The sequence below is a fragment of the Pongo pygmaeus genome, chromosome 1, assembly GCF_028885625.2.
Source record: "Pongo pygmaeus isolate AG05252 chromosome 1, NHGRI_mPonPyg2-v2.0_pri, whole genome shotgun sequence".
Taxonomy (NCBI): domain Eukaryota; kingdom Metazoa; phylum Chordata; class Mammalia; order Primates; family Hominidae; genus Pongo; species Pongo pygmaeus.
This window is the reverse complement of record NC_072373.2, coordinates 141,005,045-141,020,588: the sequence shown is the minus strand read 5'-3', so window position 1 is coordinate 141,020,588 and position 15,544 is coordinate 141,005,045. Positions and strand designations below refer to the sequence as shown.

The 15,544-nt window shown below is 38.2% G+C and overlaps 2 protein-coding genes across 3 annotated transcripts in view; one reads left to right on the top strand and one right to left on the bottom strand.

Moving 5' to 3' along the window:
* Positions 1 to 15,544, top strand: part of LOC134738342 (putative uncharacterized protein encoded by LINC00596) — a 75,246-nt gene that overhangs the window by 46,351 nt on the left and 13,351 nt on the right. The window lies entirely within an intron of this gene.
* Positions 1,305 to 14,768, bottom strand: GBP1 (guanylate binding protein 1). Its single transcript, XM_054477292.2, is given in 12 exon segments — positions 1,305 to 2,379; positions 2,382 to 2,454; positions 3,668 to 3,861; positions 4,099 to 4,201; positions 4,998 to 5,210; positions 5,836 to 6,116; positions 7,389 to 7,631; positions 8,238 to 8,434; positions 8,702 to 8,811; positions 9,582 to 9,709; positions 12,434 to 12,642; positions 14,555 to 14,768. Coding segments are annotated over 11 exon segments (1,809 nt in total). The 5' UTR covers positions 12,624 to 12,642; positions 14,555 to 14,768; the 3' UTR covers positions 1,305 to 2,302.

Genomic DNA, 15,544 nt, shown 5'->3' with positions numbered 1-15,544 from the left:
CCTGCACCCTTGCACACCATTGGAGGGCCTAAGGAAGGGAAAGCGACATGCCTCCCTGGAGAGAGCTTGATTCTGTTCTGGCATATGTTAGAGAAAAGTACTAAACCAAATCAGATGGTTTGGAATGTGGTCTAATTTTTTCTTTTTTTTTAGACGGAGTCTCGCTCTGTCGCCCAGGCTGAAGTGCAGTGGCGCGATCTCGGCTCACTGCAAGCTCCGCCTCCCGGGTTCACACCATTCTCCTGCCTCAGCCTCCGGAGTAGCTGGGACTACAGGCACCCGCCACCACGCCCGGCTAATTTTTTTGTATTTTTAGTAGAGACGGGGTTTCACCGTGTTAACCAGGATGCTTTCCATCTCCTGACCTCGTGATCCGCCCGCCTCGGTCTCCCAAAGTGCTGGGATTACAGGCATGAGCCACAGCGCCTGGCCGGAATATGGTCTAAATATTAATACTACCAAACTGGGGAGGAAGTAACTTAATTTTGCTGATTTTTCATTTTCTTATACTTTATTGGTTTACAAAGAAACCACTATTTGCTTTTGAAGGCAGAGTTATTCTTTTCTACTGTGAAGTTACTTCAACTCATAAAAATGTATTTTATTTACACCTTTGTAGCAATGGAGCTTGGAAGAAAATATAAAGCATATCTACATGAGCATTTCATCTAGTATTCTGTGATCTCACCTGGTCTTCTATGAAGTTCCAGTTCAAGTGAAGAAACAGTGCTTGGCAGCCTATGCTCTATTGTGAAAGGAGGCATTTGCCATGTGATTGGATCACAGGTAGTTCAAGGTAACAAAAGGCCTCAAAGCAATTAGGAAAGACAGGATTATTAATGTGGATTTAATGGCATTAGCTGCTTCCTTGCTTTTTTCTTACTGTGTTATTTTGAATAACCACATAGTTTTTTCAAGATTGTAATATATATAGTCTAATCCATATGATTTTTATACATGCGAGTAACACAATGCAGGCATATAAAACTCTGACCAATGTTTCTGTAAAACAGAGTTCTGCAAACTATGGCTTATGGGTGCCATCCTGTTATTGAAAGTAAAAATTGATTGGAACACAGCCATACCTATTGGTTTATGTATTTTCTATGGCTACGTTTGCACTACATGCAGAGCTGAGTACTTCAGACAGAGATGTATGACCTGCAAAGCCATAAATCGTTACTATCTGGTATTTTACAGAAAAGATTACCAGCTATTGCTATAAAGACTAAAACCTTATTTTCTGATAAAAAGAACTGCAAAAAAGAAAATCAGAAATAAGAAGCCTAGTGAAATACATTGTATTTTCAGTTCAAAAATAATTTTTAATTGCTATAAGAAACATCAACCACTTTCCTAGGACTTTTGACACATGAGACAAAGTCTACATATACTAGGTAAACACAAGAGCATTATTAAATGGGTCAAAAATGTCAAAAAACATCCCATATTGTCTTCTGGGGAAACTCAGAAAGATTTCAAGTATGAGTGTTAAGAATTAGAAAAGATTAGCATAAGATTTAGCATTCTAAATAATAAGTAATTGAATTAGTTCAGTTTTGCTACACATCATCTTTTAAAGTCCATCTTTGCAAATTATACATTGCTATAAATACATTGTGTATTCGGCATTATGTGAATTTGTTTAATCCAGTGTCAATTGTCTAATGGTCTAAAGTGTCCCATTGAAGTTATAGTCTGGATGAACTGAACAAGAAGAAAAGTTTTCTTCTTTAGCCCAATTGTTTATCACTCAATTCCTACTCCTGCCCATGGTTTCTTCCACCTTCCTCTGGAGAACATAAAGAGATTCTAGATCTCTGTATAAGGTGGTTTGCTTTAGCTTGAAATCATCAGTGAGGATTATACATGGGCAATGTCCAGAAATCACATTATTGCTCATAGACCGTGTAGCCTTGATCTAATGGATAACTGTACATTGTCTTCACTAAGAAGCTAGGGTGGTTGTCCTTGATATTGGGACATTGTAGACTTGGCCAGACCAATGCCCAAATATTTCCCAAGACTTTTACCTAAGACTCTGCTCAGTATCCATTTGTCTACTGCTGGTCATCTGGAAGAATAAACTTCTCCTGAGTGGTACCAGCTTATGAGATTTCCTGAGTTGATACAGAGGTAAATGCATCTTTGTTGCACAATTTACAGTCTTTTTTTTTTTTTAAGAAAAAACATGATTTTGATCACTGTACTGCATGCCTTTATAAACTTTTGGTGTTATGATGCAAGATCTAATTATTATCAAATGTAGTGACGCTTGTTCCAAATTCTAAAATTGTTTCAATTATGCCTTGGGTAGGGGTGACAGGAAGGCTCTGGTCTTTAGCTTATGGTGCATGTCCTTCGTCGTCTCATTTTCGTCTGGAGATCCTGTATCTCATTTTTCATTATTCTGCTTTCTTCTTGAAATCCCTCTTTTAGTAGTCGCTCCTGTTCCTAAAAAGGGACAAATGGAGGCTGAGTAAAGTGTAGCATCAGGCAAATTGAAATATTCTATCTGGTTTCCACATTCAATGATTTGTTATTTAATTTTCTCTGAGTCACGCAAGATGTAAATGTCGTACTTTGGCCTATCCTTGACCAAAGCACAGCCATGTTCCTTACCCTATTATGTATATGACATAACACAGAAATAAGCAAAGTATCCTCAAAATCTCATAAGGTATATGAATCATGGTTCAGGAAATTTGGTCTAAGCTGCCACACCTTGGTGTCAGGGGTAGCAGAAGATAGGTAAGAAATCTGAGTTCCAGACTGACCGTACTGAGTTTCTGCACATAGCTCACAACTAACAAACTGGGAGCAGGACATAAAAAATAGTCAGAATTAGCAGAGTATCACACAGGTGTGAGGGTTAGGAGGCTTTCTGCTCATAAAGGTTTCTTAAATCTAATTTCATACTAGGTGTCACAGAAAAAAATAATCATCGTGGATTCCACTAAGTGATGAAGACAGCTCTGATATATTTACTAGCTGTGTGAACTTAATTATTTATTCTTTTTGGAACCTTTGTTTCTTCTTCTAAGTAATAAGGATATAGTTCTTGCTTCATATGTTATTAAGCAAGAGATACAGATTTTTTTTTTTGGAGTCTCGCTCTGTTGCCCAGGCTGGAGTGCAGTGGCACGAGCTCAGCTCACTGCAAGCTCCGCCTCCTGGGTTCACTCCATTCTCCTGCCTCAGCCTCCTGAGTAGCTGGGACTACAGGCGCCCGCCACCACATCTAGCTATTTTTTTTGTATTTTTAGTAGAGACGGGATTTCACCATGTTAGTAGCCAGGATGGTCTCGATCTCCTGACCTCGTGATCCGCCCGCCTTGGCCTCCCAGAGTGCTGGGATTACAGGCGTGAGCCACCACGCCCCACTGAGATACAGATATTTTAATGATGCCTAGCAGATAATAGCTGCCTTGAAATGAAGGATATACTGATAAAGGACTGAATGTTACACAACTGCAAATAAAAAACTTTTAGTGACCAGACTTGGCAGTAGCCAGTCAGGCTGGACAGACAGGAATTGAAAAGTACAAGTAAGCAAGCAGGGTCCTTCCCCTGGGCTTCATGTTCTCTCTGCCACACTAAGTTTGTGATCAGGGAGAATGGAGAGAAAACAGAAAAACAGAAACCTCAAGGTGATGCAATTAGATACCTGAAGTTTAAGAGCGAGGGTCCTCTCTTGCTCTTTCAGCAACTGGGCCCTGTCGCTCTCCATCTTCTCAGTCAGTTGTTTCAAGTGTTCCTGATAACTCCTCTCCTTCTGTTCCATTATCTGTTCATTCTTTCTTTGCATTTCCTGCAACATTTTTGCTGAAGCCTGTGCAGACTCCGCTTTCACACGTTCCACTGTGGAGGAAAAGGAAGAAGAAAAATTTGTGTGGGGTTATCTTGTTGCCTCATTCTTCCTTATACACTTACCTGTCGTTGTTGTTGACTGCATATGCCCTACTCAGAGATGACCTCAGCAAGTAAGACACAACTTTGTGGATCTTGCTCTAGTTAAAGGGTCCCATGTTTATCCAGTCAAGTTATTTCAATTTTTGGAGCTTTTGAGGCCATCTAATCTTTTAACTCACTCCTCACCTTCAATCTCCTTTTCCTTTTCTGTGAGAGTCTGGTCTGTCTGGAGAATTGCATCAGTCACAGACTCCTTGGATTTCAAGTATGTCTGCAGAATCTCTTCAGCCTTAGGACCCAGAGAACACAGAGTGAGAAGTAGGAAATGGCTGTAAGCAGGTGTTCCTGTTTTTCTTCCTGCCATCCTTTCCTCTAGGAATTCTTTCTCTTGGCCCTGTTGTCCTGGGTGGTCAAATTCCCTGTCAGAGTGACAGACACATGCTCCTGGCAAGCTGATCAGAGCATCCTACTTAGCAGTCATTTTTAGTAGGCTAATATAGATACTGGGAAAAAGAGAGTCTCTGTCCTGTTTAGATCAAGGGCTCTAAGTTTGGAACTGTTAATGCTGTGGTCCCATATGGGCTGAGCCTGCTGGGGAATGAAGCCATCATTGAGAAAGCAAACATCAGAGTGACTCAGATAGAGGGAGGGTGGGAGGGAGAAAACTGTGGGGATGGGGGAACACTGGGCAGAGAGACAGTTCATGATATTACTTGAAACCTTAGACCCACCTGTCCTGTAAAGCCAGTTTGCAGCCTAAATCAATGAATTACATTTTTGTTTAAGCAGCCATCATTAGGTTCCTGTCTCTTGCAACAGGAAAAGCCCAGCTGTAATGATGACAATAATAACTTTGTGCTTCATCTGCTAATTGAATTTATAACTTAATAGTTAATTGACTGCACTCTCTTTGATGAGCACCTAGGACATATCTGGTATAACAGCCTGTTTGCATATGTTATTGAATAAAAGCATGAATGTTATGCAAACAAAAAAGCACATCTGTGCAACGAGGCTTGGTCACCTTGGTGTTTGTAGGAGGCAGGTCAGCAGCTTTCCATAATTGACAGATAAATCTTGGTTACCTGTATCCCCTTCCTTGGTTCCTCATAGTACTTTTTCTTCAGGTCTTGTAGTTTCTGAACAAAGAGACGATAGCCCCCTGGTTTCGAATAAATTCCCGCCTTCACTTCTTCTTCTAGGGGACTGAAAATGACCTGAAGTAAACCTGAGCAACGATCTGATGATGCTTCCTGATTTTGTTTACAAAAGTCATCCCGCTTTTTTTCTAGCTGGGCCTTTAATGTAAAAATAGGAAGTAAAAAGAGTAACAGGGAAAGGATATTAGCTTGACCTCAGAATTTTGGGAACGATTTCTGAAAATAAAAGTCAGTGATGCTGGAGAAACTGACAGGCTCCTCACCAGGACCACACTCTTCCTTCTGACCCCACTTTCTACCGAAGTCGCTTTCTTTTTGGAGGTGAAGTTCAGGGCTGAGATTGATAGCTTTATGTCAACTGTTAGAGGAAAACTCTGTTTTTGCATATTGGACTAATAATTTCATATGGAATAAATGTGGCTGAACGGAAGCCTGCTCAAGATAAGTAGGATAAAAATTTTCTTTGCGTTTGGCTAGAATATCAAATCAGTCTGAGAAGACTGGGAAGGTGATTTTATTTGAAGCTCTGGTTGTCAGTTGTATGCATAAGTAAAGGGAAAATTATTCAGGAAAAAATGTTTTAGAACTTTGGGTCTGTAATAATACAATTGGTCCTTCTGACTGATGTGATTACAAATCTGTTTTTTTCGCCATTATGGAAGCTAGGAGGAATTACTTCTATCAAAATAAATAATAGTTTTCTTTCCTTGTAGTACTTTGGCTTCCATGACCCTAAACCGTATACATTTGAGACAAAAATTACCCCTAACTCCTTTTGAAATAGATGGTCCACATCGTTGAAGGAACTCCTGATGAAGACTTCAATGGCCTGTCTCTCACTGTCCCTGTGCAGGTCCAGCAGCTCCTGGAGAGTTTCCGTGGGCAGCTGCACCTTCTGGCCCATCTGCTGCTCATAGTGGGCAATAGCCTTTTGCACTGCAGCTGAGTTCTCTATCTGGGCCAAGGCCAGGACTGCATTCTCCATGCAGGGCAGATCCCCACTGCTGATGGCATTGACATAGGTCAGCACCAGGCTCTCTAGACCTGCATATGGAGAACAAATGATAATGTTTCTTGTGGTAAAGAAAGTCTCTATTCCGTGTAATTCTGAGCATGTCAAATACCACCTATTTTCCTCACAGCATCAATGTACTCAGCATCACCTGGAAGCTTGCTAGAAATAGACTCTCAGACCTTGTCCAAGATCTATTGAATTAGACTTTTGTCTTTAGTAAGATCCTCAGAAGATATGTATGCATAGCAACATTTGAGAGTTCTTGTACTAGATTACATAGACTTGTGTTAATTGAATGTTTGCATCCATTTTAACCGCAAGCACTATTAGGACAGGAACCATATCTATTTCATTTATGTCTGTATCTTCAGTCTATTCATAGTAAGCATTTCATCAATATGTATGAAACAAATGACTCTATTCCAATAAAAAAGAGTCCTCCATTTAGTTTATTTTATTGCAGTATTGTTCAAAAGCGCTTTCTGTAATGCTGGAAACGTTGTATATGTGCTTTTCAGTGTGCTAGTCACTAAGTACATGTAAATATTAGTCCTTGAAATACAGCCATGTGAATTGACTTTTAAATTTTCCCTATTTAAATTATTTACATTTATGTTTACATAGACACACTTGTCTAGCGACTACTGTATTGCATAGTGCAGGTCCAGTTCACTAGGGCAATTTCAAGCAATAGATAGACTGGATTAAGAAAATGTGGCACATATACACCATGGAATACTATGCAGCCATAAAAAATGATGAGTTCATGTCCTTTGTAGGGACATGGATGAAATTGGAAATCATCATTCTCAGTAAACTATCGCAAGGACAAAAAACCAAACACCGCATGTTCTCACTGATAGATGGGAATTGAACAATGAGAACACATGGACACAGGAAGGGGAACATCACACTCTGGGGACTGTTGTGGGGTGGTGGGAGGGGGGAGGGATAGCATTAGAAGATATACCTAATGCTAAATGATGAGTTAATGGGTGCAGCACACCAGCATGGCACATGTATACATATGTAACTAACCTGCACATTGTGCACATGTACCCTAAAACTTAAAGTATAATAATAATAATAAAAAAAAAAAAAAGAAAAGAACTTTTTTTCCTTTGGCCTTTTCCTAGACTGGAAATGTGACTAACAATATATGTTAGAAACATTGGTGCCATCTAGAATTTAACACAAATATAGCAGTAGATTGGGATTTTTCAATGCTGAAACTAGGTGGAAGTTATTCTATGCTCCTCTAGTCTTAAACAATGAGCAGAAGTACTGGGAAGGGGACTTACGAGGCCCGTTGACCTTGATGCCTCCTGTAAGAGTTTTAGTTTTGGAATTGCTAAAGATGTAGGAACAGAAGTCTGCTACTTGTTGCACAAATTCAGGGTCCAGCTCTTCATCTTGTAGTTTCTCGAGCTGGGCAAGCTTCGTGCGGTGAACGGGCCGATCAAAGACAAAGCATTTTTTTTTTGGGAAGAACTTCCGGATACAGAGTCTGGGCAGGTTAAAAGTTTTATCTTTTTGACTGGTACCTAGAAAAACATTAAAAAAATTATAAAATTGCCTAATATAAGTGTTTCTGTAAAGGGCCAAATAGTAAATATTTTAGGCTCTTCAGGCTGGATGGTCTCTTTTCCAAGTATTCAGCTCTGTTATTGGAGCATGACAACAGCTTTAGACAATATGTAAATGAATGGGCATAGCATTATTCCAAGAAAACCTTATTTACAAAGACAGCTGGCAGGCAGGATTTGCCATGATTTGTCTTGGGCTGTAGTTTGCCAATGCTTGGACTAGCACATGGTTCATGTTTTAGTCTATGTTCTTTAAATAAATATCCACTGTACTCCATACTCTATGGCTAAGTAGAAGATCACAAACCCTAGGCAGGGAGATAAAATTAACCTAATCACAGCATACACAAAGGTGAAAGAAAAAGAAACTTGTTCTAGAACAATGACAAATGTAATTTAAAATAACATCTATTAATTTGGATATTCAGCAAGTATTAATTTCTAGGAATAGCCAGCTGAAGACACAGAAAACTGCAAATGCGGGAAAACTAGCAATAGTAAACTGAAAAATGATAATTTATTGTGTTTTCTCATCCTCGTTTATCAGTTGAAGCTCTCTGTTACCTTTCTTCAGCTTCAGGGAGTATGTCAGGTACTCATCTGGTGTGAGGGGTTGTCCATCTGCTTCCAAGTCCAGGGAGAAATCTCTCAGTGTCCACACAAAGTCTGGGAAGAAGCTCACAAAGTCAGCTGAATCCTCATTCTCATTCTCATCAGGTGAGGATTTTGATCGGATTCGATGTGTCAGCTCTGTCACATAGCTGAGTAGTTAACTAAGGAAATGTGACAAAATGAACAGGGACCCCATCTCATATTAGTTCAACACATTCCCAAACCTTCCATTTTCCTTTGCTCCTAACCTAAGTGTCAATTCTAAAGTGGATACATGGGATCTCTCCTCTGTACTCGCATTATTTTTCATTTTCTCCTTTTGAGCTAGATTCATCAGGATTCACAGTCAGGCAGCTGGTTTATGAATACAGGTGTCCCCTCTGACCTTGGTGCTGTTCTGGATCACAAAAGGATACTACAGTTGGTCCATAGCCTGCTGGTTGATGGTTCCTATGCTATTGTACACGAGGGTGCTGCTCAGGAGGACGGCGAGGGCGAAGATCCAGGAGTCATTCTGGTTGTCACCCTGGAAGTCAAGACACACTGGAGTCAGGAGCAAGTTTCATCATCACAGCACTTTCCAGAGTAACAGTAGTAAAACTATGTTCATATGTTAGAGGGTTTTTTTTTCTTTTTTCTTCTTTTTTTTTTTTTAACACTAATGACCTACTAAAGGAAGACAAATACAAAAATTATTCTCAGTAGGATGTGGCTTTTGGGTAGTTTTTCGACGACTGTTTTTGGGTTACCATGATTCTTACTAGATCTTCTAATGATCATCAACAGATACTTGTAAAATTAAAATTCAAGGTTGGTGGGCATTTGAAGGCCTGAAGTACGATCTAAATTAAAAATTTTCTCTTCTTTTTTCAATAACAAAATTCACATGTAAGATTGATACTATTAGTTGCTATTTTATTGAATAATTAATATACACCTGAAATGTATTATCTTATTAAATATTCAAAATAATACTATACGGCCAACATAGGTCTTTTCCATACATTTTAAAGATTAGAATGCTGAGGCAAAAATAAGTCAATTTTCTCAGGCTACTGAATTAGTGACAGAATTTAAATTTAAATACAAAGTCATGGGGCTTTAGCACCCAAATTCTTAACTAAAGTTCTATGCAGGATAAGACTCATGACACTGGGATTATTTGTGCTCCCTTTATGCATCTGTGTTAACCCACACATATTACAACCTGTAGTTAATAGTTAATAAACCATTAACCAGTGCATAAAATATTCAGAGAAGAGGGGCTCACTCCACAATTGGATCCTTGAGTCTCACCTTCTCTACGTCTCCCAGACCCTCGGTGTCCAGCAGAACTAGGATGTGGTCTCGCTTCTTGGGATGGGGCACACACCACATCCAGATTCCTTTAGTGTGAGACTGCACCGTGGAGCCCAGAGAGAAGCCTGCAAGGGAGAGAGGAGACCAGAGATGGAGATTTAGTAATAGGCAGTTCTGGCAATTGAAGGAAAAAGTAGCATATTTAAGGTTAAGAGAGAGAACCGAAACAACAATTAGTATTCACCTTACTTACTTACAATCAAAGAAATAGGAAATTTGAATATCCAATGCATGGAAACATTCAGGAGGCCTTCATGATAAAAATAATCAACAAAGTAGAAATAGAAAGACAGTACCTCAACATAATAAAGGCCATATATTAAAAACCCACAGTTCACTTCACATTTAATGATGAAGCGTTGTAGCTTTTCCTACAACATCAGGAACAAGAAAAGGATGCCTACTTTTGCCAATTGCATTCCACAGAACACTGCACGTCCTATCCAGAGTAATTAGAAAAGAAAAGCATAAAGGAGGCATCCTAATTGGTAAAGAAAAAGTAAAATTATCTCTTTCTGCTGATGATAGTATCTAATTTGTAGAAAACATTAACTATCCCACAAAAAACTATTAGAACTATTAAAACAATTCCTCAAAGTTGCAGCATGCAAAGTCAATATGGAGAAATCAGTTGCTAGTGTAAAAATAGAAAAGGAAATTTTGAAAACAATCCCATTTAACAGCATCAAAAGAATAAACTACCTAGGAATAAGCTTAACCAAGCAGGTGAAAGACTTGTAGAGTGAAAACTTCAAACACCCTTTAAAGAAATTATAGATGACATAAGTTATTAGAAAGACATCCTGTGTTTATGGATTGGAAGACTTAATATTCTTAAGATGTCACTACTACCCAAAGTGATGTACAGGTTTGATATAATCCCTACCAACATTCCAATTACTTTGTATAGATAGAAAAATCCACCATAAATTTCATATGAAATTTCCAGAGATCCCCTAATTATAAAAATAAAAAGGAAGAGCAAAGTTGGAGTCTTACAGTTTCTGAGTTGTGAAACGTATTACAAAACCATGTGTGGTACTGGTATAAAGACTGACATATAAACCAATGGAATAGAAAAGACAGCCCATGAATAAACTCTGATATATATGGTCAAATGATTTCCAGTACAGGTATCAAGATCATTTAATGAAGAAAGGAGAGTCTCTTTAACAAATGATGTTGAGGAAATGAGATATCTCCTTAAAAAGTTGGGCTGTTACCTTATAACTTACAAATATGAACTCAAAATGGATCAAAGAACCAAACGTTAGAGTTGAAACTATAAAAGTTGTAGAAGAAAACAAAGGGTAAAAGTTTTATAATATTGGATTTGGCAATTATTTTTTGAATAAGAAACCAAAAGTATAGACAATAAAAGAAAAAATAGATTAGTGGAACTTCAGCAAAATTTAAAACTTTTGTGTATTAATGGACACTATCAACAGAGTTAAAAAAGGCAACACATAGAATGTAAGAAAATATTTTCTAAACATGTATATGATAAGGGATTGATATCTAGAAAGTATAAAAAGATTTACAAAGCAACACAAATAAACAACCAGATTAATAAATGAACAAAGGACTTGAATAGACATTCTCCCAAAGAAGATATACAAGTGGCCAATAAGCACGTGAAAAGATGCTCAACATCACTAGTCATTACAGAAATCAAAATCAAAACCACAACGAGATACTACTTAACATTCATTCGTATGGCCACTATAAAAAAAAGCCACCGAAAATAAAAAATGTTGGTAAGGATGTAGAGAAATTAGAACCCTTGTGCATTTCTGTTGAGAATGTAAAATGGTACAGTCACTGTGGAAAATGGTATAGTGATTTCTTAAAAAAAGTTAACATGGAATGACTGCATGAGCCAGCAATTCCCCTTCTGGGTATATTCCCAAAAGAAGTGATAGCAGGGACTTGAACAGATATTCAGACACCCATGTTCCTATTAGCATTATTTATAATAGACAAAAGGTGGAAGCAATCCAAGTGTCCATTGACAGATGAACAGATAAACAAATTAGTATACACGTACAATTTCAAAGCCTTAAAAAGGAAGAGTTTTGACACATGCTAACACACTGATGAACCTTGAAGACATATGAATTGAAATAAGCCAGTCATAAAAGGACAAATATTGAATGATTCCACTTATATGAGGTTTCTGTAGTAGTCAAATTCATAGAGATAGAATGCAGAATGATGGCAGGCAATGGGTTTATGTGGAGCTTTTGTTTAGTTAGTACAGAGTTTCTGTTAGGCAAGATGAAAGAGTTCTGGATATGGATGGAGGTGACAGTTGTATAACAATGCGAATTTCATTAATGCCATAGAGCTGTACACTTAAAAATGGTTACGAGGTTAAATTTTATGTTTTTTTTTTACAACAATAAAAAGGAATATCCACTACAGACTGAAACATTTTTTCAACCTTAAAGATCACTGTAAACTCTCTGTTATTGCATAAAAATTGTAATAAACATTGTATAGTTTATTATAGTTATTATTATGTACATTAATTATTTTTATTACTGTCGTACTCCTTTTAGGAAAGGCATAATTTGTGCTTTTTAAAGGGAAACTAAGGTATCATGGGAATAATTAATGAATTGATTCTTATCCCCTAGAACAGCGTGAAGATAAGGAGCCTGACTGTCTATGGAAAGTTAGCTTTCAGTATTCATCCTCATCTCTTTCCCTCCTCACATCCTCATAATGGGGGCTGACTGTGTAGATGGACAGAAGGGACTTGGCAGAGCTTTGCTCATGCCACTTACCCTTTTTCTTTCCAGCCAGCTTGTTCATCAGGTAGGATTTGCCTGTGCGGTAGAGGCCCACAATTGCCACCACCACCACAGGCTGTGTAATGGCAGACAGGATCTTCAGAGCTTCTGGATTCGCCATCAGTTGCCCGTTAGCGTTCTCAATGAGGCACATTGGGCCTGTCATGTGAATCTCTGATGCCATGTCCGGGATGTTCCCTTGTCTGCAAGAGAAGAGGTGAAATAAATGAGAATTTCTAGTGTTTTGCAATTATAAGGGAGAATCATAAGATTCCCCTGTATGGCCAAAAGTTTTGTGTGTGACAGCGAGAGAGATGAGGCAAAATCTGTATCATTTGAGAAAGTTATGGAAGTATTGTCAAAGTAGCTCATTATAAAAAAATGTTAGCATGACAGTGACTTGTCAACACTCGACTACTGTCATGACCCAAATATTTCATTTAATTTATTGTGGAAAACTTTCTTTTTGGATTCTTATTAAATATTTTCACTAGTCAATTAATGGAAGATAGAATAGGATTTAGAGGATTTATTTTGCATCCTGGCTGTATGTAAGAAATTCAATATTGATTTACTTATTAATTCTCACAGTGAATAAACATTCAACACAGTGAATCAGTATTCATAGTTTGATGTTTACCCTTAGAGCAATTTCCAAAGATTTTTAAATGTGTTCCTTCCTCCATCTTCAAATGGTTATGCTTACTTCACTGCAATGAGGATTGACAAAGCTTCTCACAGTGCCATTCTGGAAGTGGAAACAATGTAACATACTTTTGCAAATTTTATAAAACTATACAACCATGTGAAACACACGGCTAGGGAACCTTCCAAGGGCTCTGAAGGGTCATGTCCAAGAGAAGGGCCCTGAAACTTAAGCTTCATTAGAGTCACGATAAGGTAGCCTCTAACTCACTGAGGGTATGAATGCAAAATTGCAAATACTGAATGTTTCCCCCAGATAATAAGGATTAAAAGATCGAGAGGCAGATAAAGAGAGCTACCTAGGAAGTTGTTCAAATAAAATATATTTCCAGCGATACAGCTTTAGGATTTCTGTTTTGTTCTGTTTTCCATTTGGTAGGGTAGGAGAAAGAGAAATAGAAAGAGGAGGAATAGTAGGAGTGGAGAGGAGGAGGAGAAGGGGCTGGGAATGTGTGTGTGTGTGTGTGTGTGTGTGTGTGTGTGTGTATGAGAGAGAGAGAGAGAGAGAGAGAGAGAGAGAGGAGCTGTCAGACCAGAGGCGATGAATGAGGCTAGTGTCTTGACAAGGCATTCAGGGGACTACTTTCCAAAAGGCAGGATCAAAGTAGTCTGAGTGCATGGAGAGGTTAAAGTAAGCAAAGACATTTTCTCTAGAGATGCATTACAGAAGAATTAGAGAGGAAACACTTTAGGCCCCGCTCTCTACTAAAAGAAGACAAAATTGGAAGCACTTTAGTGAAGCAGTGGGGTTGAATTTCACTTCTAAGAGACAGGTGATCAGTGGGCACTAGGAAATTAGTGAGTCTGGACTATTTCTAAAGAAAGTAATCCATTCTGAAACAAAGTTCACAAATGTAATAAAAAGTATACTGTTTTCATGAATCTTCATCTTTCAGGCTGAGTTTCAGTTTTTTCTTTGTCTTTAACCGTGTCAGTGGGCTGCTTACTCTGCTTCTCATTTGCTGTTCTTTCCTTCTCATGAAAAGAACCTGTTTGTAACTCTTCCATTTCTTAGCTGCATAGAAGCAGGATTCAGCAAGCTCCATCACTGATGATGGAAATGTAATCATATCCCTAGTCAACATAGATAATGTCAACAAAGAGAAAGACTATCCTAGTACATTTCAAACGCTCAGTTTAGCTCGTCTGCTGGTGCCTAATTCAACACAAGCACTGTAGTGGCACTTAAGGCCATGCTGTCCCTGATAAAACCAGGATTTCATCTGACCTGCGTCCCACTTCAGGCTCATCTATAGCCTAATTTGGCTCTAGTGATGTTTAAGAAAACGAACTGACCTTTATAAATTCCTTCCCATCCCTGCCACAACCTCGTAGGTTCCATATCCCTGAGATGAGATCCTTTGGAGCTAGAGAGAAAGCTGCTTGATGAGAAGTAGTAAAAGTTCTTACCTGTTCTTTTTCTCCTCAGTTCACGAGGACTGGCTTCTAGCACTTCTGTGTCTCTCACTGGATCCCTGGACTAATGTTTCACTGTTCCAAAGTTGTAAGGCTGGGATTTCTTCGGTGATGAAATATTTAGAAGTTAAGCAGATTTGTAATGGATTTAGAGTAATATGAAACTGAAAGTACTTCGTTCAAGTCACTGACTCCACTACCATAAATGGAATTACTGGAGTGTGCCAGTGGGAGGGTTTAATGATTTCTCAACCAGAAGCTTCAAATTTTTTTTGTTGTTGTTGGAAATCTTAGAAACCATTTGTTGTCCAACAAAATGCCCATTAGGTTTTGAATACAATGATACATGTCTCATGGATTGAGTCAGTTTGAGAATCCTAGAATGAGGAGGCATCATGTTAATTTTCAGATACAATTTCCTAAAATAATACACACTCACAATGGAGCTGCCTATTCTTTGAGAGGTGCAGTACATAAGGAAAGGGCATGTTTAACACACTCATGAACACCTAACCCCTGGTACTTAATGCCCAGCACACAGTCAGGAGGGGGCTCCATGTGTTGTACTCATGTTCTAGGCTCAGTACTGATGGCTTTACATGAATCACACAACTGGAAACTCATAATATTTCCTCATGGTTTTATAGAAACTGAGCACAGAAAGACTTTATTTGTTGTCTAAAATCATAACACTGTAACTAACCTGAACCCAAGCACTCATGATACCATACCCTCTTCTTGAACCACTTCACTATGCTGCTTATTTGCTAAGTGAAAAATTGTGGAAATATTTTATTTATAGGTTTTTTATTTTTAAATTTATTATAGTGTGATTTTAGTTTTATAGATTGTTTTCTAAGAGCTGTTTGTGTTTTATATCTAATTCAGTAATGACTTCTAACATACAGAATAAGTGGCATTATCTCTATTTTACAGCAAAAGCAAATAAAATAGTAAAAAGCCTGAATGAACTCAGGCTTTTAA